The 26,174-nt window shown below is 36.5% G+C and overlaps 1 protein-coding gene across 7 annotated transcripts in view; it reads left to right on the top strand.

Annotated features, from left to right (window-relative positions):
* MAN2A1 (mannosidase alpha class 2A member 1) overlaps positions 1-26,174 on the top strand; it is a 126,664-nt gene that overhangs the window by 75,550 nt on the left and 24,940 nt on the right. For all 7 annotated transcript variants that reach the window (XR_012626951.1, XR_012626953.1, XR_012626950.1 and 4 more), the window contains exons 13-18: positions 6,224-6,389; positions 8,984-9,214; positions 9,327-9,449; positions 18,888-19,002; positions 23,235-23,368; positions 24,473-24,614. Coding sequence is in view for 3 of the 7 variants with exons in the window: in XM_074854983.1 (XP_074711084.1) it covers positions 6,224-6,389; positions 8,984-9,214; positions 9,327-9,449; positions 18,888-19,002; positions 23,235-23,368; positions 24,473-24,614 (911 nt within the window). In the remaining 4 variants the exon portion in view is untranslated. The remainder of the gene's footprint in view (positions 1-6,223; positions 6,390-8,983; positions 9,215-9,326; positions 9,450-18,887; positions 19,003-23,234; positions 23,369-24,472; positions 24,615-26,174) is intronic.

Here is a 26,174-nt window from a genome sequence, read left to right as displayed (position 1 = left end):
ATGGTGTTTATTTTGAGAACACTTATTTTGTAGACTCTTCCCATCTTTAGTAATTCATAACAGAAATGCTTGCAAACTTGGCTGGATATGGAAAGAAGTGTATGAGAGGACCTGTACTTAAAATGTCACTTTAATCATACTTTAGACTAAGGAGGCTGTGACTCTCATGCAAGAGACAGTAAGAGCTTTGAACAGAACTAAGTAACTTGATACAACTTTTTTTTTTAACCTAGTGTTTTGAGTAAATATTCAACAGTTTTTCTTCTTAATGAAAAGGAATTGTTATGGTTAGTTTCTGTTCAAAGTTTTTTCCTCTGAACCTCTAAAGCAAGGAGAGAGCTTTTTAAATAACATGAGAGAAATTTGTGTGGTTCAGTTATTTTTAGTTTTCTTCTGTATTAAAAAATTGACGAAAATAAGTGTCTGTTACATGTTTTCTTGGGCTTCAGTGCAAGAATCATGGAAATCTTTTCTTCAGGGGAGGTTGTACATGTTTTCAATATACTTACAAATTATCTGTTTTAAGTAGATAGTCCTGGTTCTCTTTGTTCCATTTACTACTATGCCCAAAGACATGGACCACCCTGGGCCTGTGTAATGTCAGTTCACAGAATTTTTCAGAATTCTAGCTTTCCTGGGCTGCTTTTTTTTAAACTTTCCAAGATATGGCAGAAGTCACATAATTCAGATTTTTTTTGTAATGGTATTTTTGGCAGCTACTATGGTAAGTGGTGCTTTATGCAGTTTAAGTACAGTTTGTTTCCACCTCATACACATCAGTGTTTACTAATTAAACAATTTTACTATCTACTGACTCTTCTTACATCTTTCGAAGTAATTTTTTCTTGCATATTCTCAGATACGGAACAGTTCGGACTATCTCCTGGCCCCCCATTTGATGTCTGAAGACTTTTTATTGCTTTATTGTCCTAGTGAGATGACTTTGTTCAGAGAATTTCAGTTTTGTTTAGTATTCTAAAATGTTAATCCATCAACTGCGAAGATGTCAAAATAGCTTTCTAGTTGAATTCTGGTTTCTAATCCATCAGTCCTTCCGGTGATTTTTAACATATGTAGAGTTACTTCAATGCCTTTTCTTCAGGGATTAAAGCATTTTAATGTGTATTCATGATTTTTCCCTCCCACCCCTTTGACATTTCAGGAGAACTTATGAGTTTCTGTTTATTCTTTTTCATTCTTCAGTGGAAGACCATTGGTATAGTATATTATTTGGCTTTGTGGCTTTTATCTTTTCTCAATTTTGGGTGTAGTTGTAGCAGTTTTGTGTTTTTCACCACTCAGCTGATTTTTAGCTGAGCCTCTATAATAGAAGAGGGAAGGAAACTAACCATCTTTGAAGGTCCTGTTCGTGTAACTTTGCATTGAAATTGTGCATATGTGTCCAGAGAACTGGTTCTGATGAGTTGTAATGGAAAGTCTGCAAAGGTTTGTCAGAGAGATTCTAGTAAGGTTGATCAGTCTGAGGTAGAGTGCCTCAAGGAATTGGTTCTCAAAGCAGTCTTGAATAAAGGTCCTTCACTGAGCAATGAAAGCTGCTGTCCTAAGCTGTCATGAGTCCAAGTGTCTTGAAGAGGTAACCTTCTGAATAATCCTTTGTCACTGATGATCCTCTGCAATTTATTAGTATTGAGTTCTGGTTTCTCATAATAGTTGAATGCATTGCTTGTGAAGGCAGCATTGAAGGAACTTTGAAAGAAAATGGTGTTGCAGGTGTTACCAGTAAATGTGTGTATGTATCAATATATCTGTATGTTCATACGTTTATGCAGATCAGTGAAACAAAAAGAACAGTGGTCTGAAACTGTAACGTTTCTGTTTAAGAAACAAAATTTGCAATAGCTTTCTTCTAGGAGATCAAGATTAAAGTAGTTAGAGAACCAAATCAGCTTTACTCACATTTTTCCTGTGTATATAGCTACAGCAATTTACATGTTTTCTTGATAAATTAATAAAGTATTTGAAATAAGAATGGAGGGTGGCTTTTTTCATCTCTGGCTGTAAATGTTTCACATCAAGTTAAAGGAAAAACTATTCAAAATATTTTTTGATGCTTGAATGTACATGCTTAATAGGAGGGTGTACTAATGGCATATGGTGGGTTATATAGGGAAAACGATCATGCTTTTATGAATAAAAGATACTCATTCTGGATTGCAGAGACCCAGACAAATATAGGGTAAAAAAATTCAAGGTATAACTTCCCAAAAGTGTCTGAAAAGCAGGTGCCAGGATTTGCTTTTCTGAAATTACAAATGTTTGCACATCAGAGGTGCATCCAATTTAAGATTAAGAACTCAAGTGTGCACCTGCTTCTGGTTCTTTGAAAGACTGAGAGCAGATTACTCCTGCTCCCAGTGCACAAATGGAGTATGTGGTCTCCGAGTAAATTGGCTGTGGTTTTATCTGTAGAAAGTTATGATTTATTTTTTCCAATACAGTTTATAATAAAATAGTTTCAGAATTATTTATCTTGAATAAATGAAAGAAATTATGGCTGACACTTGGCCATAATGGTGTTTCTAAAGTAAAATATTTTGGGTAAAATTTTTCATCTGAATTTTACCAGTAGATATTAAAACCCCTCCCTCTTTATTTGGACAAAAGATGTGAGGTTTTATAGTTGTCTTGGTGCAAAGACTAGTGATCTGAATAATGAAAGGAAAATAATTGGTTGCAGCTTCTGAAAGACAGTAATATTCATGTTTTTGCCTTAAAACCTGGAATATAAAACCTTTAAATATTGTCAAGTTGCTTCCCTGTGTAATGTAACCACAATACATTAAGCAGTTGTACTCTCCATTTGTGGATGACCTTCTTTGTATTGTAATGATACAGCTTAAGTCAAGTGTAGCTCTTTTGTTTCATGTAGAATTTTAAATAGTTATATTTAAGTGTGGGAGCTGAATAGTACTTTAGAAGTAATGTGATTTAATTACATTAGTTAGTGCGTTTGTATATGCACAAGAATTATATCTTACCAAGTATAAATACTACAGTCCTGCTGAAAAAAAATTTGAAAACAAAATACTAGCATCTAGTCAAAATTCCCGCATTTCCACATTTCAACTGCTGAAAATCTGCCCTGTTGTTACTAGCTTCATCTGACTGCCCTACATATGCCTACATGTACATAATGCACTTATAACACATTGATTCAAAAAGGTATAAAACATATGTACCTTGGTACCACAAGAGCTTTGTTTTATCCAAATATTGAAAAAAATTAAATAGTCTGGTGATATATAATGATAATATAGCATATTCCTAATATTCCTAAGGGCTTTTGTCATGGGTAAATCTGTTATGCAACCAATTAAAAGTTGACAAATGTGTTTCTATCAATGGGAAGGTGAACAAAGTTTCTGGAAATATTTTTATATTAATATGTTTGTTCAGCAGAGAATTTAATGAGGGTGTATAGCATCACTAGAAATTAATTGTATGCACAAGCTAGCATTTTACTTGGAGGCAGAAGAATTGAGGAATTCCACTGCATAGAAGGAATAAATAAAAGACTTTTGTAATACTCAGTTGATAGATGAGAATGATGACTTATTCTGAGCTCTGGTGTTGGATCATCTCTTAGATCTGTTTCTTTCTGACAGTTCTTACGCTCTTCTTTCACAGTATATGAGGAGATCTTGAAATATTTCACTAACTTCGTGTTCCTAAATTTCAAGGCGTCTAGGCTGAGAGCAGCGTTCATTTAGTTTGGTTTTGATTCCACAGCTGTATAAAAAAATTATGTTAACATTTAAATTAAAATCTTATAGAAGAAAAAGACATGTTCAGTTAAGCAGAAGTGTAAAATGACCTAGTTTCAGTCTGGAGGAGGTTCTTACAGTCTTGCAAAAGTTTTTTTGACCAAGAATATGGTTAACTGTTGTGTCATCTAGTAATCTAGGAGTCTTAAACACAAAACAGGGAGGGAAAAAAAAAAAAAAAAAGCCCCCCAAATAATTTCTGTTTGTGCTAGAAAGCACAACTGTTAGATGCACAGATATGCAAGGAAAATAGTTGTTTTGCACAGAAGTCATGATTTAACAATACTTCAGCACAGGAATCTTCATCTAAGGAGTTAAAATGAAAATTATTTTTACGGGAAGCTCATTCTATTTATGGCATGTAATCCAAAGGTTCTTTATAGAAGAAGCTAATACAGCCTCTGATTTTAGTTTATTCAATTAATGAGAATTTGGAGTTGACCTTTCCTACAGACTTAATAGGGTAGCAGTGAAGAGCTATGAAATGGAACAAACTAAGTTTGATGTAGAAAAAAAGAGGGAGCCAACGAAAAGGTAAGGGGAAAATGGTAGCCCAGTTAGTGCTCATAAAGATTCTGAGTATCTGTAGAGCAAAACTGCATTTGTTAAAATTAGTTTAGTGTTACAAAAAAAATCCAAGAGCAGGATGGAAAGAGAGTAAGTGAGATGGAGAAAAGGAAAAATTTTCTGTGTGTGTCTGTATTGCATTCATAGTTTGGTGGTGGGTTCACTTAGTCTCCCTGACTTTACACTGAAACTGTGTAGAAGTCCTCTCTCTCAGAATAAGGAGGAGTTAAATTTGTACTTCCTTATTAACTCCAAGCAGTTTGCTGCTGCCTCTCAGCCCTGAAATTTTACTGTTTCATTATTTCCAAAGTATCATCTCAGCAGTTTTGTCTTTTCCCTGTCAGACTTCATGGTGCTAGGGAGACCTCACTCTCCTCTGGCATGTGTGTAGAGGAGGGCTTCCCTCAGTCTGTTTAAAATTAATGTTGGAAGAGAGAAAAGATTAAAGGGTTTAGCTATGTCAGTAACTTGTTAGCAGGACCTCAGCACTTAGTTGTACTGTAGTGGCAGGCTAGTGGATAATGGAGCACCGAGCATCTAAAAGTATGGGTAAGAAACCTGGAAGACAGAATGTGAGATTATGGGAAGAGGTTCAAGCTACAGGTGATAAATTTAAATTAAAGACCTGAGTGACAGAATGAGATTTCTAGTTTGGGTGGAAGGAGACAATTCTAGATGAAGCAGTTTGATCTGTAAGTGTGGTAATTGAATTTGAAGGTTAAGATGTGAAAGGAAAAGAAAGAAAACCACTAACAAAACCTTGTGGAATCTGCATAGAAAACAGAGCACAGAATGAGGAGAATCTATTTAGAAGAAATACTGAAGGAGTGATTTGATAAGTAAGAAGTAGATATCATAGAAACTGATAAAAGAAAATTTCATGAACTAAACTGTGTTTTACAGTGAGAAGGGTCAAGGGGGTTGACGACAGATACTGGTTCTGCTGAGTATCTGAGAAGTTACTAGAAATTTTGTCAAGGACATTTTTCATTGTTAAAGACTAATTTTTTAAAGGATTAAATGAACAGGGGGAAACTTCAGGGAACAGTTGTAAATAGTGCATTCTTTGAGCTTGACAATGAAAAGGCAAGATGTACTATGATAGTCCTAGAGAAGCATCAGGCACATATGTTTTAGTATCATTTTATTCTATACCTTACAGTATATGAACCTGTAATAAAAAAAATTTCTAGGCTAATAAAGTTGCTCTATTCAGTTTCAGGGCTGATTCTTTTGGTTAGTAGCATAATCTGTATTCAAATGGAAGAACAGGCATAAAATTACGTAAAAATTAGTTATTCCATGTATACCTAATAAAAAGATTCCAGTGTATATGTAGGCAGTTGCCATAGGGATTTTTGGTAAACTATAACTGAAATAATTTTGAACTCTCCCTTACAGCAGAGACAAACTAGTTAGTTTAAAGAATATATATCAGTTATATGTATGTACAACAGGTTTTGTTCATTACTTCATTGTTTCTGAATTATCTTAAAGGGAAAGCAACTGTAAATAAGAATTTTAATATTCAGCCTGAAAAATACATTTTAAATGCACTTAAATATCTCAATTGTTTTTTCAGCTGGTAATAGCAATTCTTTAATAGTTAAGATGGGAAATTGATGTATCGTAAGGTATTTTCAAAATTGCTTGGAAAAATAATAGCATTAAGAAAAGAAGATCTGCCAAGGATTGATGTTAAATATCCATTGTTTCCTGGTTATGTTTTGCATATTCATTTGTTGTGGTATGTACTTTTTGTTCTAACACTGTTTTAATGCACTGTATGTAAAATTTATGTGCAGTAATATTAAACCTGAAGGAGGAAGTTTGTTTGCCAAAAGGTAATTTTGGAAAATATGTTTTTGCAGGTACCTTTTGATATATAATCCGATGGAACAAGAGCGACTTTCAGTGGTTTCAGTCAATGTGAATTCACCCAGAGTTAAATTATTATCTCCTTTGGGGAAACCTGTTGCTGTCCAGATTAGTGCTGTTTGGGATGGAGCAACTACAGTATCACATGAAGCGTATCAGGTATGCTACTTTAAGTAAAAAGCATTGAAGTATTTTTTTTTGACAGATACTGTAGCTTCACAGTTGTAGAAAATGGAAAGCATACTTCAAATATTGGCAATTCTGTCTTCTGCAGATAATGTCATTAATTCAGTCATTTTAAGGAAAAAAAGAAACATATTTACCATTAATGTTTCTTAAACTGATAAGTTATTAAACTTTTGTGATATGGTGTATTAGATTTAAAGGGTCAGTTTCAGCTGCATGAACAGAAAATACTGGATGTATTAATTTTCCCCCAACTTTCTAAAGCTCCTTTTTCCTTCATGTGATAGTCTATACACACAGTCACACAGGCTGTATGTGCTCAAGCACTCTAGCTGGCAGGTTTTGTAAGTGCAATGGCTTGTGCAGTTAGATGCTGATATTTATTTTTTTTTTTGTCTTCCAGATATAGAGGCTGGATAGTAACCCCCATTACTCTTGTATTCAAGCTAGACAAGTGACTTTGAGTCCACGTCTTGTTTTTTGCTTTAAATAAAGTTTCTGATAATTTTTGAATCATACATAATTATAGAAGATTGTCCTCAATGATCACACATCAGAAGCTGTATTTTGTTAAATTCTTAGTGTTATAATCACAAAAAGCCAATTCTTATAAAAATAAATATAATTTTATTCAGGTTCAATCAATTTAGGGTAGGAAGCAATAGGCAAAGCAGCGCTGGGTGCGCAGAGAGCCGTGACTCTGCCACACGCACACCAAGTTCTAAAAAGCAGCGTATTTTATACTCTTTTACCACCATCTTAACCAATCCCCTTTTGTCTGATAGTTGTCCTACTCTTCTTTCATTGGATCATTTGAGTTGCTGGGGTATGTGTCCTTCTCCTATTGAGTCTTTTGAAAGTCTCAAAGCCTTGGTCTCTTGGCGCGCTTGTCTCCTATTGGGTCTTTTGAAAGCCTCATGATCCCATCTTTCGGTGGCCATTTTCAAAGAGCAGTTATATCAGCTCTGGATGGGTTTCTGAGAAGCGATTGCATATCAGCTCTAGGTGGGGTTTCTGAGAAGCGATTACATTGTTCCAAGCGAATAGCACACTTTATATTTTATCCGTATATATATTCAAACATTCATCATAGGTTATAGTGATCACAAATCATTTCAGGTCCACACAGGGTACCATATTCTACTTTTACAATATTTCAGACAGCAGGATATTATGGTTTGACATTTACAAATTATTCAAGTGTAACGTGCCCACCTTGCTTAACTTAGCAAATTTGTTACAATGGTTTATTACATTAGTGATATAATAGTGTACTGTATTACTGTAATAGTACTGTATTACTTTCAGGCTTACGTTATTAGTCTGATTCCTTTTGACTTCAGAGCCAAGTTGAACTTGTTTCGGGATAATATTCCTGCAAAGATTTCAATAAGTGTGTCTCAGTTGTCCTCCAAATGCATAATTATTGATAATTGTTGCGGGTTAACCCTGTTAAGCAGCTCAGCCCCACTCAGCCAATTACTCACTGCTCCCAGTGGGATGAGGGAGAGAATTGGAAGGGTAACAGTGAGAAAACTTGAGGATTGAGATAAAGACAGTTTAACAGATAAAGCAAAAGCTGTGCATGTGAGCAAAGTGAAATAAGGAATTCGTTCACTACTTCCCATTGGCAAGCAGGTGTTCATCCATCCCCAGGAAAGCAGGGCTCCATGACATGTAATGGTTACTTGGGAAGACAAACACCACGACTCTGAATGTCCCCCCCTTTCCTTATTCTCCCAGTTCTTATGGCTGAGCGCATTGCCGTATGGTCTGGAGTATCTCTTTAGTCAGCCGGGATCAGCTGTCCTGGCTGTGTCCCCTCCCAGCTTGTGCACCTCCAGCCTGCTTGCTGGTGGGACAGCAGGAGAAGCAGAAAAGCCCCTGATGCTGCATAAACAGCGCTCAGCAATTGCTTAAACATCCCTGTGTTATCAACATGGTTGATGTTAAAACATAGCACCATATGAGCTATTATGAAGAAATTTAACTCTATCCTAGCCAAAACCAGTACAATAACTAACATTGTTAATTGCCTGAAGAAGTAGTAAAATTACATATCTGTACCTCATATTCTAAGCTTTGGAGATCTACCTTGTATATTACACTCTTGTGCAGATTACTTTATTGCTCTTAAATAACCTGAGACTAAAAATGAGACAGTTGCTTTGTATTTTGCTGTTTAAATTTGTGGATCTTTAAATGTAACTTAAGTGATAAGTAGTTTGTGCACACTTGATACGGTACACACACATCTTTAATGCACAGCAAATATGCTCAGAACTGCACATCACAGCTAACATTCTTTTTTAACCAAATTCAGAATCATTAATGTAACAGTGATCTTGATGCAAAGGAAATTAGCAATGCATATATTTTTGTTTGCTAATTCTTCAGCTATTAATTTTGGAATGTCATTTGTAATTTCATACTCATTTATGGAATATGGGAAAAGTTCAGCCATCCTGAAATTATTGAAGCAAAAGGAGTTACTTTGAGCAGAAATTTAGTATAAAAAGTTGATAATTCAATACTTTCAATAATGGCTTCTTCTTTGCTCCCAACAGATCTCTTTCGTGGCACATCTACCACCTCTGGGGCTTGGAGTTTACCAGCTTTTGGAAGTTCAGAGTTCAGAAGCAGTTTTAGCAGACTATAATATATACTTAAGGAATAGTAGGCAGGAGAAGCCAGACAGACTTTTCAAGATAAAAGAGATGCAGAATTCTGTGGATAATATAATCTTAGAAAATTCTTACATGAAACTGTGGTTTTCTGGAATGTCTGGATTACTAGAGGTGTGTTGCATTATATTTCAAAACACTGTGTTTTACTGTTTTAAGAACTTTTGTTCTCATTTGTGAAAATGTAAATGTGTCAGCTAGTTCAAACATGATTCTCTGTCCTTAGAAAATAAATACCAAAGAAGATGGTAAAAATCATCAAATGAAGGTGGAGTTTGCTTGGTATGGAACTACAAGTAACCGGGATAAAAGTGGAGCTTATCTCTTCTTACCAGATGGAGATGCCAAGGTAAATCTTCTGTTTGCAGAGATTTCTAATCTTGAAATAATTTGAAGCATTCTGCAAATACAGATTGAAAGAGCTAGTTTTACCCAACACTGAAATACACCTGTGTGGCTAGAAATAATGACATCAGTTGTTGAAATAATTGGCAGAACTTCATACTTCATAACCCTAAATTTGGATAAAAATATACAGAATATTTGATTCACCAAAAAACTTAAGTAAAATGCTACTGTTTCAAGAAATCCAGTGAGATGTGACCATTCACTATCAATAAAATAAGTTCACTTTCACTTCCTCTGGTGAAAATGTATAGGACATACTGATTCATTTCTGCATTTCTTCATTTTTTTGATTCTTAACATTTCTTAATTGTAAATGAGGACCTTCTAGTTCAGAGTGTAGTACCTTTTTTAGCTGATGTTAACATATGTAGTTTAATATAGTAATTAAGGATACTGAGTCCCAATTGATGAATGTAAAGATGGAGTAGCAAGCAACTATTCTAAAGTAGTTGTTTAGGGTTATCCATAATTTAGGTGCGTAATTAGTGGAGGGCAACAGTATGCTCCTATTTGTTTTCACATTGAAAATTCAAAACCAACAGTGTTCTTAACACTGACTTAATTACCACATGGAATCTACCACTTTTGGAACTGGAAGAGTGATATTTCAGAAAGCAAATGGTGAAATAACGCTTTTAAGAAGCTAGCTAGTTTGTAGCATATTTCTTCTGCCCAGTTTCTCCTGGGGAAACTTAAATTGCATGCATAAAGCAAACTGGGAGTTCCGTGTTTACCACTTCAGGAAATAAACAAGGGAAATTCCTTTTTTTTGTTTGTTTGTTTTATATGTGTAAATCAGTCTGGAAGTGGACAGAATAGTTTCCTTTCATTTTAGCAGTCTCTCTTAGAAGCACACATTTTGAGGTCTGTGGGTTGGCAGTTTTAAACCATTTAGTACGTTTAGTCCTGTAATTGTTTGCTTATGTTCAACAGGGTTCACATTCTTAATTTTTAAATGTCAGTGGTTTTGATCTGTGAATACCTGGACAATATCACTTATGTTTTATTAATTTTTACATTTTATCAGCTGCATGGTCACACTTCAATTTTTGTCTTTTGCTTATAAAAACAATCACTAAATGTAACAGTTGTATAATTTTAACTACACTTTTGAATTATTTGCTTTATAAAAATAATCTAGACAAATCTAGATAGCAAAGTGCTGTGGTTTGAACAGAAAAAATCTGTCACATGCTTGCAAGCACAGTTAGCAAATAAGGTACTGTCCTGGTTTAGCCAGGATAGGGTTAAGTTTCCCCAGCAGTGGGAGGAAGCTCTAGCTGGGTTATTCAGATACCATGCGGATGTCACCTCCGGGCGCCAATAGTGCGGGAAGAATCGGTGAGCGCGTGGGTTTGTGCAGTCGGTCCTCTTGCTGCTGTATCGGTACATACCTTGCTCTGTTCATTGTTATTACTGTTATATTATTGTTGTTGTTGTTGTTTGTTTTGTTGCTGTTGCACTGTTGTATTAAACCTCTCCTTATCTCAGCCCCGGGGCTTTGTATTTCACTCCCTTTTTGGGGGAGGGGCAGCAGCTGCGTGGTCTCAGACCCCGGCAGGGACTAAACCATCACAGGTACATATTGAACGTCTATGACAAAGGAATTTAAAGGACAGTTTTAGTTAACATTAAAAATGGTGGTGTGTTCAGCTTTTGCAATTTCTTATACGACAAAAATGAAATCATGATACTTCCAAATTCTGCTTCATTAATACACCATCAGGCTCATTTGGCTTGCATTTTAATAACATTAATTAGGTTGTCCCACTGGCAATAATGGTGTAATTCTATAGTAGTTTCTAAAACAGTTTGAACTAATGATTTCTGTCTTAAGACATGCCATGTGTTCAGGGTTCTCAGTGTGACATGGATTGACTTAACATTTTCTACGTCCTTTTGTGGAGTTGTGATACGATAGATTACAGGCAGGTTTATTTGATTTTTGGCTAGGTGGGCTTTTTTCTGTCCCACTCACCCTATGTATTACTGCAAAATTTGCAAAGAATAATTGCGTTTGATATTGGGTCATTTTCCTCTTGTATGAGTATAATTATATGTTTTCTTTGCCTTTTAACTGGTTGGTTTTGTCACTTGCTAAGTCTTTTGGTTTCTTTCTTTTCAGTTCTGCAATACTCAGATTATTTTTCTTCAGCTGGTTCAGTCATCTTACTATAGTATTTATATATCTTTTTTGGTCTTGGGTTCTTCTGCCAGTTTAATTTTGGAAACTTGATGCTGTAACATGCTAGGTTTTCAGGCCATGACTTAAAGCCATGTCAGTTTAGAACACTTGAAACATACACTGCAACTATGGTCATCAGTAGGCTGTTATGAGTGGATGTCAAGTTTTCTGCAGATAATGGTCTGTGTACTAGAATGTACATGGACCTGAAACTTCAAGAGGTTCCTTGGGTTACCTTGGCTGACCTAAAATCAGCCTGGAGAACTGCAGAGTGCATTCTTGCTAAGAAGTGGTAAACCTCTAGTACCAGCACTAAGTTGGACATCAGCAGAGACCTGGGTTAATGATAGTGATTTCTGACAGTATTAAATGAAAGGTACACTGAACACCAATAACTCTTTGTCACTGCTCTGGAAAGAATAGCTGGACTTAAGGCTCTATGACACCATGGCAAACATTGCCATGGTGTAGCTAGACAGTCCCCAGTAAGAACAGTCTCTGGAATTTTGCCATAGTCTTGACCATGAATGATACTGTCCCTACCATCTAAAGTGTGAAAGTAGTTCAGTGACAGCCTCAAGGTCAGGACACCCATGCGGAGTCCTGGGCAATGACACAGAACAGAGGCTCCATACTGCAGCTCTAGAGATAAGGCAGTGCTCCTACCATGTCTTCTATATTTTCTGCAAAATAGAATGAAAGCAAGGTACCAAGGTGTCCTGGTTTTAGCGCAGAGGGCAACTGAGAACCACACAGCCGCTCACTCACTCCTTCCCCGCTCAGGAGTGGGAAGGAGCAAATAAAACAAAAGACTTGGGAATTAAGATAACGACAGGGAGGGATGATTCACCCATTATGGTCACAGGCAAAAGACCAACTTGTATGGGGAAGAAAAAGAACATCAATTGAATTTGAACACCACCATCACCACCATGGCTTAACAGAGTAGGATAGTAAGAGGTATAACTACATCTTAAAAACACCTTTCCCCCACCCCTGCTTTCTTCTGAGGCTCAGCTATGCTCCAAATTTCTCTACCTCCTCCCTGCCAGCAGTGCAGGGGGGGCAGGGAATGGGGGTTGCAGTCAGCTGTTTCCTCTTCAGGGGGAGGACTCCTTGCATGCTTCCCCTCCTCCAGTGTGGGGTCCCTCTCACAGGAGACCTCCATGAACTTTCTCCAACATGAGTTCTTCCCAAGGGCTACAGATCTTCCCAAGCTGCTCCAGCGTGGATCCCTCCTGCATGCCACAGTCCTCCCAGCAACTAACAACAGCAGGGGCTTCCCTCAGAGTCCCGGCCTTCTTTGCACGTAGCCACCTGCTTGGATGAGGGGTCCTACATGGGCTGCAGGTGGGCATCTGCTCCACTGTGGGACCTTATGGGCTTCAGGGACACAGCCTTTCCTCTCACCACAGGCTGCAGGGGAGACTGCACTGGTGCATACCCCCACCCACGCACCCTCCTTCTTTCTTCCACTGAACTCAATGTTTGCAGAGGTGTCTCTCATAACACCTCTTCACAACTCCCATTCCTCTCTTAAATACATTATCGCAGAGACACGGCCACCGTTGCTAATTGTCTCAGCCTTGGCTAGAGGTGGGTCTGACTTGGAGCCAGGGGAGCTTCAAGAAGCTTCTCACAGGGGCCACTGCTGCTGCCCCTCTGCTGCTACCAAAACTCCACCACAAACACACACAAACCCAACACACATGGAAGAAGACAGGCACTATCTTAATTTTTTTAAAACATCAGTGCTGCTTAACTGATTGACAGTGTTATCAAGGTTTGGAAGGAAGGGATTTCCTGGGACCTCAAAACAAATATAAACAAAAGCATCCTGCCTACGAAGGGAAAATATGTTTGTATCTCTTGTGATTTTGTGAAGGATGGCCAACTCCATAAATCTGTTAGATCTTGGGGGGAAAAAAAATCAGTGTTCAATAAACTTTGAAGCAGTTAAATGTCTGTATTTTCTTCTGTGTATTCAAGACCAGTCAGTATGTGATGACCTACTTACTAGCTATGTTTGGTATCAATAGAAAATATAACAAAGCAGGTTTTTTTTCCAAAGAGTCAGATGCTAAGTGTTTGTGGGATCAATGTGAGTGATTCATTTTCTTGTTTTACCAGTGAATTTTTCAGAATCAAAGTGGATCTTTGGTAGACCCAGACTGGGAAATTGTGGTTCTCCGTCAGGCAACTCTTGTCTGTGCACACATGTATGTACTAGTTGATGTAGGTACTTATGTAGTAATACTTTTTTTTAATCCTGCAGGATCTCCAGTGCTAGAGCTTTTCTTCCTTTTTTTAATCTTCACATGCTGTGTCCATGGTTGGACTTCACTGATACTGATCACTGACTTGTGTATCTGCAGCTGCTGCTACTAGCTTCAAGAAACTTCTTTCATGACAGGTCCTTTTTTAATCTGTCAAGGTTGCCTGTTACCTCTACTTCTCAGAGAAGAACACCTATCTGAGTTATCTAAATGCTTGGCCTTCAAATGTAAGGAAAAGATAATGGTATCTTTCCGCATTTTTGTAAGTGAGACTGGGTGGTTCTGCTGCCCAAAAGGAGAGAGACTATCCATTTAGAGTATCCTGCTCTATCTATGTTCAGATCTTCCATGTCAAAAGGGCAGAGGATCTTCATTCAAATATAGAATCCTTATTTTTAATGTTTTCTGTGTTTTTGCATGCCTGATAACAGGAAAACACAAGTATGCGTGTACCACGACCTGGCGAATGCTCACAATACTCAGGAATCAGCTGCCTTTTAAGGGTCTGTTCTTTTCTTGGTGCTATGTATTTTTCTCAATCATCGTATCTATCATCTATAAATCTGCCCCACGTTAGTGGGGTTGGTTTTGGAGATACGAATATTAAAATGACAACCATCTCTTCTGTTAAGTAATTTTTAAAACGTAGGTCTCAAGAGCTCATAGCATTTGATTCCTGCCCCTCCCTGCCCCTGCCCACCCCCTCCCCAGCCAAAGCCCACCCAGTCTAATCTCAAACCCCAAATGAAGGGTAATCTGCTACTGAGAAGCAAATTCTCTTGAAGGCTTTGTCTTGAGCTCTTTTTTAAGATCCCAGGTGTATCAAGAGCAATCCTGTCTGTGTTGGAAAACTTTCCTCAGGGCATAGTTTATTTGACTTCCACACCAACAGTGTGCTGCACTGCCAGAAATTTCTAAGCCACACTAAAATGGTTAGTAGTGCTTCTCTTGACTACAAGGCGAAAGGCTTGTTGCCCATGCTTCATGCCTTCAGGCTGCAATATCCCATGGCAGCTTCTGTGCAAGCCAGTAAACCTTTAAGTGAAGGCATCTTTCCGATTATCTTCACCCCTTGGTACTTTGGCACCCAAGTTGATGCCAAATATTTTAAGATATCCTAGGGAGCTGTGGGATATTATTTTGCTCCAAGTATTTTCCCTTAAAATTTCTAGCTCACTTCTCCCCTCCACCTCCCCGCCCCTTCCTTCAAGAGGAGTTTGTCATGTTTCTCTTGAATTTGAGTACCGAAAAATGATTCGTGGACCCTTTGACCCATAGTTCTGTTCTTCTGTTCCTGAAAATACTGCTTTCCAGGCTCAACAAAATCTGCCACAGCAGGCTGCTGCATTTGGTACAATGAAACTAGTTCCAGTGGAACCTAGGAGAACAGATTTTACAGCAACAATTCATTTTAACTGTTTAGGAAGTGGAGTCTTGATACTACTACTGGATGTGAAACTCAAATGTTTTTATTCCTAATTTAAAGTCTGAGTAATCGTAGAATCCTTCATGCTGGAAGGTCATTTAGTCCAAGCTCCCACTCAAAGAGTGTAAATGCTGAATTCAGGCCAGAGCTTTGTCCAGTCAGTTTAGCAAATAGTTCTGTCATTGTTTGTTCCTTCCACTTAAAAAGGAAAGTGGCTTGTGTCTGAGTAATAAGAGGCCTATTTCTACATCTTAGTCAGACTTTGACATTAAAAGTATCTTTATATTTCCGATCCAGAACCATGATCATTTCACAGTCCTCTGTGCATCTCACCAGGGATCTTTACAGTGATGTTAGAATAATTCATATTCAATGCATAAAGATATTTTCCTGCTTAAAAGCCTGGTTCATTGAAATGTTTTCAGTGTGGCGAACCTGGTCAATTATTTCTTTATAGGTTCTGAATTCAGTATGTTTCCAGATGACTATCAAGAAATTACTTTCTAGAATTAGTGCTTTTCTAGGCACTAGATATGAATTAGGAGGCTTCCTTGTTCTCTCAGTACCATGTTTTTTTCTTAATTTTTCCTGTTTGCCCAACAATCAGGAAGCAACAGGCATCCTTGAGGATTCAGGTATACATTGTATCTCCACTCTTTATATCAGAAATAACTTGTCTAAGTTTCTTGCCAAAACCACAATAGCATGTGCCTTTGTAACTGTCCTTTCTCATTTGTACCTTCACGCTGCACTGTCAGAGCTAGAGACTTGCTAACTGGTTTTGATACATTTTTCTCAATGCATGCGCTAGTGCAATCATAAATTATGATTTTAAAAAATCATTCGTTTTGGACAGTATCTGCAAAATGACATTTAATTCCTTTTCTTTGATATCACCTCATCTTTCCATATAGTTTAGAATGGTAAGTGTGGTTGCCTTTATCTTCAGCTGGGGAGCTGATCTGGCTGCATGTGAAGCTTGGAGACTCTGATGTGTGAACTTAGTGTTTATGGTAATATCCCAGAATCTGTGAGCTGTTAAATACATGTAATTTCAGCTTTATACTTGTATGGGAACAACTTATTTTGGTAGTTGTTGTCAGTGTCACCATCATGTTTTATACTAACAAGCTCAATGGAACAGAGTTCCTCCAAAGGTGTTTTTTTTACCTTTTGTTTCAAAAAAACTACTTCAGGTAATTTTTTCTTTTTTTTTTTTTTTTATAGATGCACAGCCTTTTGCATTCCTCTGTCACTCATCCAGCGTCTCCATTTTGCTGGTTTGGTCCTGGGCAGCTCCAGTGAGGGCTCTAGTGAGAAACATTCTTACAAACAACAGAAATAAGCCCATAAGATAGGTGTTACTTTGCTAGCAGAACGTATTTGGCAGACTGCTGTTTGTGCAAGTAGTATTCTAGGTAATAATTGGCAAAGGTATTTACTTGGCCTGAAGACCTCAGGTTTCTCAGTTTGTTTTCCGAGAGTTTCTTTAACTGCTGTTTCAGTCATTCATTGCTAAACTGAGAACCTTCATGTTGCCTTAACCTGCAGGTAGGCTTTTGAAGGGTTTGATTATTCCACCTTCCTGTCAGTAATTCAGTTCCTCTGTGGGATTTTAATCTAAACATATACTTCTATGAGCATGTAGTCACAGATTAAATTAATTTGCCTTCCCTACCTATGATACAGTGGATAGATAGTCATCTCTTCTGCCAGAAGAAAAAGTCAGTCTGCATTTACAGATCTTGGCAGTTTTTCCTGGAAAGAAGAGAACCCAGAAGCCAGCTCAAATTCTAACCTAAGATCCGGTCTTCAAATTTCCTTCATGCCAGCATATTAATTCACCTGACTTCTGTGACCTCCTAATACCATATTTGTCCTGTATTTCTCAGCTAGAAAATAGGTTTTGTATAATAGATAACACTTATCTGTCTTATGGACAAGACCCCTTGAAAGTATCCCATCATTTTTTCATGTCAACCGTTAAGAAGTTCAAAAGAGTCTTTCCTTGTTTGGGTTTTTGTACTGAGTAACTGGATAAAACCATTGCTGTAAGATGATGAGTAGAAAAATCTCTCTCTCCTTAAAGCAACCTATCTTACCAAAGTGTAAGCAACTATGATATCTCTTTCAAACTCCTGTACAAACTATTCCTGTGGTTGATAGCTGCAGAGTACCTCTTGGAGCTCTGACAAAGCTTTTATTAAACAGTGTTCTGTCTGAAGCTTTAAGAATAAATATGTGAATAGAAAGGCAGGCTTTCAGTCTTTGAAAGTCTCTTTCTGTTTCTTCTTTTATACAATACTTCTTGAAATCTTATGTGTGAATATACATATAGTTACATGCTCAAAGAAGATTGGACAATATGTAGCTGTGCTTGTTCTTCTCTGACATGTTTTGTCTGTAAGTGTGTAATCTTGATTTCCTCTCTTCCTCAAGATACATTTGATATTTGGTTTTCTTGCTTGAGAAGAAAGAGTCCTTCATAAGACGTTGGTACATACAGGAGGAGGAGAGCTACTCTCTGAGTTTTCTGCTTAGATCCCTCTGAATAACATGTTTTTCAAGTATTTTGTTGGGGTATTTTGAGTGAAGTCTTCATTTATTGCTGTTGCCCTTTAGTAGTTGCATGTGTTGTATTTTAATTTTTGGCTTTGTGCCTGCGTAATATTTAACTCATTTTTACCTTTGTAGCCATCTATGTATTTCTGTATAGTGTGTACAGTTCAGTTTGGGATCAACTGTTCTAAAAAAAACCATCATTTGCTTAGCTGAGACTCAAAATACTATGACTACATGGAAAAATACTTTTCTTTGGTTTGACTATGGATGTGTGAAATTTGTGCTAGTCTTTGAGAGACATCAGTAAGAAGCCAGTGTTGCTCTTGAGGTTTCTTAATAGTTCACAGCTCTGCTCTGCATTCCAGGGACCTCCCTGGCAATTGTAGCTGCTTTTGATGAAGAAGAAGCTTCTTCTTTCATTTTCAAAAGGATATGCAAACTGATCCACAAGACAGAGAGGCAGCTTTCCTCATGCAGTGTGGACCACTGATACAATAAACTGTGAGCAAACCAGACAGTTAAACCATCTGCCACAGATTATGAAACTGCAGTATCTGATTACTGGTTAGCAAGTATAATTTTGCTAGCAAAAAAATTAAATCCAAATGTTTGCAATATTAATACATTGCTGTGTTTGTAGGCCTTGTATCCATTAATACTCACAGAATACCTGGGAGATATATAATGAGGATTATCCTAAATTTAGCTAAAGGAAAATTGAGTCTCTGGAGAGAAGTTGCTGAATTTCAGATTAGGAGTAATTTTTTTATTTCCAGTTTTTAGGCTAGACTTAGACGTAGAACAGTTTAAAAAAAAAATAGTATTTAATATTTATTAAATACGATTTATTGATGATGTGTCAATTATTGACACTACTTCTATGCAAAACTTTCAAAATAGTTATCCTAACTTTCCATTTTTGTTTTGTAGCCTTATATTTTTACAGATCCACCTACCATAAGAGTTGCTCATGGAAGGATTTTCTCAGAAGTTGTATGTTTTTTCCACCATGTGACACATACCATGCGACTGTATAAAGTCCAGGGTAAGAGCTGTGAAATTCTGTCTCAGCAGTTATTTTTCATCACTGCAGCCTTAGATCCTACCTGTCTTTCTAATGTTTAAATGCACTTCTGAACTAGTGCACAATTCATCAGACTGAAGTCTTCACTGGATCCACTGCATCATCTGAGCATCATGCTAGTCATTAAGCTGGCATGCTTAAACTCAATAGATTTGTTGGAGATATTTCTCAGTATTACGAAGCTTCATAGTATAAATTACCTACAAGGGAGTCCTGAACTTTACTGGATCATCTCAATGCTGTAGGTAGCCGTAAATTATGAAAATGAGAAGAAAATTTTACAAATATCTTGGAGTGGATGTAAAAACATAGGTTTTTTCAGAGCTTCAAATTTATTGATGGAAGTACATATCTTCACCAAAGCCACAAAGAATGGGGAGTTATTTGTGTAGTGACATTAATACTGAAGTCTCGTTTACTCCACAATTGTAGGCATGGTTTTAGTTACCTGTGAGCCTCTAATTTATGTCCTTTATCTGCTTGGAAGAGCTTGTGACAATTGGCTGTGTCTGTTGAGAGGCACCAGCACTGAACACCAGCTAATTCACTCTTAAGTCATAATTTCATATCAGTTTTGCTTGCTTTTTCTTCAGTAAGGGTTTCATTTTTTGTTTCACTACTGTTCAACTACTGATTTCCAAGAAAATTCTAGGAAAACGTAACTTTAGAAACTCTGTACCCTTCCAAACTTGATGATTAAATCGGCCAGTGAAAAATGTAAAAGATGAAGGAAATCGTGGTGCAATTTTATAAATCTATTTTCCTGTAGAAACTTGACTTTAAATGCTTAAGTGTATCTTTTTGTAACTGAAGTAGGAAGCACACCTTTTCAGTTGTTCATCTATTTGTATTTAGTCTACCGGAATTTTTCTGAAATACAGAAGTATTGGCTAATACTTTCATCACTGAAAGGAACTTAAACATGTTTTGTGTTAGCATTACTTTAACAGTAGGTGTCCAAAACTGCTGCATGGTTTTTAAAATCTTATCATATTTAATTCTTTTTCTAAACACCTTCAGAAACAAATAGTGGAGCTATAAGTACTTTGACAATCTCTCTTCCTCTTTTCCTTATTCCTTTGAGTTTCAAAAATAGTATTGCCAGCAATACCTACTTTAGTCACACAGAACTGATCTGTTTGATTTTTTTTTTAGTTTAATACATTTCTCTTTAGAACTAAAATTGATTCAGATGCCTTATTTTTTGACATAAGTGTATACTTTGAAGTTTGAAATTTCTAGTTTACCCCTATGCCATATACTGATCAGATTTCAGTTGCCAGCTTGTCTGATACAGTAATTCTAGATCAAAATCTAGATAACATTCCTTATGAATGCAAACCAACAAATTTGGTTTTGAGGATCCTGAGGAAACGTGTTTATATTTAAGATTATATTTCTTGGTTTTATATGACCAATATGTAAAATGGGCTTAGATGAAAAAAAGGTACCTTGAGGTCAAGAGGTACTAAGTATCCAAAAATGTGAAAAGAAAGTTACTTTGCTGTGTGAGTTTCAGTAAATTAAACTTCTTAGCAAGGAGAGAACTTATGTAAGGAGAATGTTTATTGTAGTGAAGGGGAGGGGAAAAGCCTGAAAAAAAATGAAAAGTTTCTCTTTTGTTTAGAGTGAGGTTGTTTGGGTTTCTGAGATGGATTTCTTTGTAATACTCCCTTTTCTTTAATTCATTAGTAAGTGCCTTCCATTTCACAGTTCACAGAAAATGAGTTGTCAGTGAAAATCACTTGCTTGCCAATTCCTAATGCAAAAGTTTATCTTTCATTTTGAGTGCACTACTTCGTTTTTTTCTCTTTTTCTGGACAATTTTAAATTCATCCCACTGTTTCAGTACTTACACCATTACCTATCTAGTTATCATGGTGAAGTCCTGTACCATGGTCCCAGCTTTTACCAGGAAAAGTGATGCAATTATTTTATATATGTTCTTTGTTTACTTTTATGGTGTGTTTTTATTTTAATTTCTTCATATGAAATGACCTTTTTCAAAGTTTGAAAACTGATGACTTTGCATCATTGTTTTGCTGAAGTCTGTTTCCTGGGCTTTGTAAGGGAAGTTATTTATATAGCATTACTTCAATTAAAAGAAGGTGTCTTGAATTCTTACTAGATATGTCCAGTAACAAAGCATGTGGAGAGAAATAAATGTGTGTATACCTATATTTTGTTTCTAAATAAAGACCTGATACTTGTGTTGTAACCTACCTGCTTGCCAGGGGGTGGGAAGCCTGATTGTGTGGCTAATCCAACTGTTGGATTCTGACTCCTACAGCTTCTTCAGCATTTTTGGTAAAACACTGCTTTTTCCACTTTTGTCTTTAGAATTCTGTTGATTTTGAGCAGAAAATACTCTGGCTTGACAACTCCTTTCAGTAATTGACCAATGAGTGATTTTTAACTTTCTCTGATTCCATTGGCATCTGGTTTTGATATCAGCATGATTTTATTAATCTATTAATCTTTTTATCAGAAGCTTCTTAGTTTCACTTATCTCTGTAATTGTGTTTTTGTATTAACTCAAATTATGCAGTAGAAAAGAGCAGAGAGTAATTCATGGTCTGCTCATTTTAAAATTGTAAACTAAAATACTATAGCCTTGTTCAACGTATTCATACTTTAATAGTCCTACTTGAAAATAGTTGGAAAATCTGTGACTAAGAGTGTCAGAAGTGGAGTGTATAGATCCACTTTTTCCAGACTAGATCTGGGAAAATAGAAGTAATTACCTGAACTGAATTTTTTTTCATTTAGCACTGTAGTGTAGTAGTGATTGGTAAATGTTAGCTGGTACTGCTGCAGGTGGCATTCAGATTTTAAAAAAGATGAGGAAACAAATACAGAGCTTGACATTCTCCTCATTCAGGTTGTCAAAAATCACAACCCTGACTGCATTTTACATCTCAATAACAGCATAAAAATTGAAACAGGCAGACACTTTAGGTATTCTGTTGTGTAAAGATTCAGAGTCTTTGTTTTAGAATTTGACAAAGTAAAGACCTTCTTAAGGAAACTATTCCAACTTGCTCTCAAACAGAACTGCAAAAAAATTTTGAAAATCATCTGTGTAGAAAGAAAAAGAGATTTTGCTAACCTCTGTCCATGTGCTTAGGAACCTAAGAATTTTATTCAAAGGTATTTTGTCTTTCTGCAAAAGATTCTGCAGTTCAGGAGCCCAAACAAATGAGCATGCTTCTGGGTCTTGTGAGTTGAATACAGTGAACTGTTGGGGAAAAAGAAGTATTTAGTATCTAAGATTTTTAAATACTGTCTTCAAGTTTTAAAGGACTAAGTTTGTTAATAAGTCCCTCACTTCCTACTGCCTTCTGTTTACAATCTGTCAGGCAAGCACAATTTAATTTCATCTCACTACAGAGAGTTATTTCATATCTCTGTTCTGCTTGGTGGAATTCTTTTCACAATCATTAGTCCCATTAGACTACAGAAAGGGTAGAAGTGGTCATGCTGAATGATGATATGATTCCAGTCCAAACTGTGTCTCGAACTGTTTGAAAAGGTCAGATTATTAAAGGTATTCAATTTTCAATGCTAGTTACTGTAGAAAAACATTGCACTGAACATCTGTCTGTATCCTCAGATACATAATTCTTCTTTTAATAAATAGGCATCTTTTCCCTGTCAACAAAGACTTGCGTCCTGGTTGTGGTCATATCAGTGTGTGGTTTCTTAATTCACTGTCCTTAAGGAAGATTCCCCCTGTTTTGGTTAAAATAGCTGACCGATATCCTGCTTAGTGGAACAGTTGCTGTCAAGAAGCTGGTAACTTCATTCTTCTCAGTGAATGGTGACAGCCACATAAGTTAAGAGAAGTGAATTAGCCTTGCTCCAGCATGTTAGCTGCTGCTAAAGACAGCACTTAACAGTTGGTGCTGTTTCCTACTGATTTACCAGAACCCACATTGGTTCTTATAATAAATTGCTTCTGTTCTACTTCAGTGAAGGTTTCAGACTGTATGTTCAATGAGTACTGAATTAGAAGTACTGCTATATCATATGGTACATAACTGAATTGGCTTCAAACGCTCTGTTAGATATAGCAGAAAAGGAAAACTAGCAGGGGAAAACTAGATCAGTATGTTCGGGGAGCCTAGTCATTCTTATGTATGTGGCACTTGCTTTTAAAAATTGAGAGATTTAAATGCATTTTTTTCATGTAGGTTTGGAAGGCCAGTCTCTTGAAGTTTCCAATGTTGTGGATATTAGAGGAGAATATAATCGTGAGCTTGCAATGAGAATTTCATCTGACATAAACAGTCAAAATAGATTCTATACTGATCTTAATGGATATCAGGTAATTATTGTCTATTATAAAAGCCTAGGAACTCTGTTTTTAACTGTCTTAATACCTCTGATTGTAAAGAGGTATTAATAGTAAAGAGTCATATTAATCAATCTCTTGTTAAATTCCACTAATTATTTAAAAGGAGAACTTTAAAATGTATCCATTTAAAAATCCGATTTGAATCAGATGAAGCAGCAACTGTTTTCTTTCAAGGAGTTTGTTAAATATTCCTTTATATCCTTCTTAACATAAGAATTTAAAACAGCAAGTTATGACAAGCCACCATGTAGTTGCTTGTATGTCTGCATGCCACCTTTTCCCTCTGCTTTGCTATTTAATTAGAGCCCTTTGGGCAGCACAGTGCTAGATATGCATAAGGTCCAGCAACTCAGACCTAGAGATTAACTGCTTGCTGCTGTGGTGGAAATAAGTGATGTATTTCTGGAGTGTAGTAACTTACTCTATTGGTGATGCATCTGATGAAATATAGTGTGACTGTTTTCTTAACTTTGACTCTGAAGCACACACAAAGAAAGACAATTTTCTTTTCCTTACCTTCCTTCCTTGCTAAAAATGCTTTTGCAAATACATTGAAAACCATACCTGCTGAGTAAGATACTGCTGTTTTTCCATTGAGTGTGTAGTACTGCATTTTGCTGGGCACAGTAAAGTGAATATTTAGACATGAAAATTTTAATACTACTACTCATTTGTCATGTATCATTCAAGAATTTTACTAGCACTTTAATAAGTTCCCATTATAAACGAACAATTTCTTTTCTGCTACCGTGAATCTATTCACTGCTTGCTCTCTAGAGGAGAGGAAATTTTCTCTCATTCTGTAACTGTGATTATTCCTTTTTTTTTGTAGGTTCCCTTGATGAATCTTTCAGGTTTTTTTAAATATTCTTTGATCTAAAAGTAGATTGAAGTTATCTTTTCCAAAGTGGTAATTTTAGCCTCAAATCTCCAAAAAGCTAAATAATGCAGTGGAGTGAATGCTTTGGAGCTGGTTGTGCTTCTAAAGCACATGGGATAAATGTCTGAAAAGGTCTTTGAAATTTAAATGCATAAAAAGAATGTGTTTTACTGAAGTTCATGTTCATACTGCAGATCCAGCCCAGACTGACGATGAGCAAATTGCCTCTTCAAGCAAATATCTATCCAATGACAACAATGGCTTATATCCAAGATGTTGGTGTTCGCTTGACACTTCATTCAGCTCAGTCTCTAGGTGTTGCAAGCTTGAAAAATGGTAAGTACAAGATGATAGATATTATAAAGTCTTGTCCTTCATGATTGTCTGAAATAGTTCATTCAGAGATTACCGTACCTACTAGCATTTGAAGAAAGGAAATGTGTTTCTCCAACTCCGACAAGTTTTAGAATATGTCCATAAGGGAGGAGGTAGGGGTTGTTCCCACATGAGATCCTGTCATCTTCAGTGGAAGATCTGTCTCAAACTAGAGACAGAAGAAAGCGATTACAAAGAAGATAAGATCAGTAATAAATTGTATTTTTCACCCAAGAACTCTGATGGAACTCAAGGATGAAACAGCAAAACGAAATGGTTTGTTTTCTTTTGTACTGCTCTGGAGGCAGAGGGCTTAAGATGAATAATATGATGCTGACCAATTTTTTTTTTGTTTGTTTGCTGTAGGGTAGAAAGCACTAGTCTTAAGGTATACACAGTATAGCCTAACATCCCTGTCTAGGAAAACAATAGCAGCTTTTTTTGAAGACTAGAATTAGTGAAATAAAGGATAAAAATTACGCTGGGTAAGAATCAACATACTTCTGAAGCAAAATTATACTTCACAAACTTAATGGAGTAATTTGAAAGAGCTGATGAATATGTTGACAAGAAAAATCAATTCATATTAAGAATCCCAGAAGGGACGAGTCTTGTCCCTCACAGCAGAAAAGGCTATGATGAATGGCCTGAAGGGATGGAAACAGAGGTCAGTTATTCAGTCTATACTCCTACCAGAATGAGGAGACATTCAAATACAGCTAACAAGTAGTGGGCAAATAAGGTATATAATGAATAATTTAAGATGTATAATTCCTTGCTGTAATATATTGTGAGTTTAAATTTACATGGTTTTGAAAAAAATGGAATGAATACTTAGTTTCTGATGGGTTTGTTTTCTTCTATGCCAAAACCTACTTTCCAGTTCCTTTTCTGAAAAATGTCATACTAATGTCTATTCTGACAAAAGATGGAATACTGTACTAGGTTGATGGCAGTATTAACAAACCTAATGCATTTTGGGGCAAAGTTAACACTGGCCTGTAGACCGATGCTTTAATAAAGCCATGGTGGAAAATATCAGCCTTTTGTTCCAAGGCCATCCGATATGAGACAAAACCACACTTTTTCATGCCTTTCATTGTAGTTAAATATCAGGGAGAAACTGGTTTTCTGTGAGCACTGGTTTCAGCCCAGTCAGAGGTCATTAGAGGCTTTTCCCCTACTCCAGTTAAATAAAAGAGGAGATGTATCCAATATGTGGTTATAGCATTAATTTCTTAACTATGTCACTCTTTGGCAAACTCTATTTATGTCACTCAAGGTTAAGAAATAGTTAGCAACATCAAATACTTACTCTACGCCTACTAAAAAAGAGGAGAAAACTGTATTCATCTGACTTGTTATCATTTAATGAAATATTACTTAATGATTGTTTACTACATTTGTCCTGAGGTCATGTTGGACCTCTTAAAAGAAAACAAAAATGAAGCCAAAGGTTCTGTGGCTGCTGAAAGTTATATGCTTCATGACACTTATTTTGAAGGCCCTTCAGGATCTCAA

Source organism: Strix uralensis, chromosome Z, assembly GCF_047716275.1.
Source record: "Strix uralensis isolate ZFMK-TIS-50842 chromosome Z, bStrUra1, whole genome shotgun sequence".
NCBI lineage: Eukaryota > Metazoa > Chordata > Aves > Strigiformes > Strigidae > Strix > Strix uralensis.
Note: the sequence above shows the minus strand (reverse complement) of the source record. Positions and strands in the feature narration are given on the sequence as shown.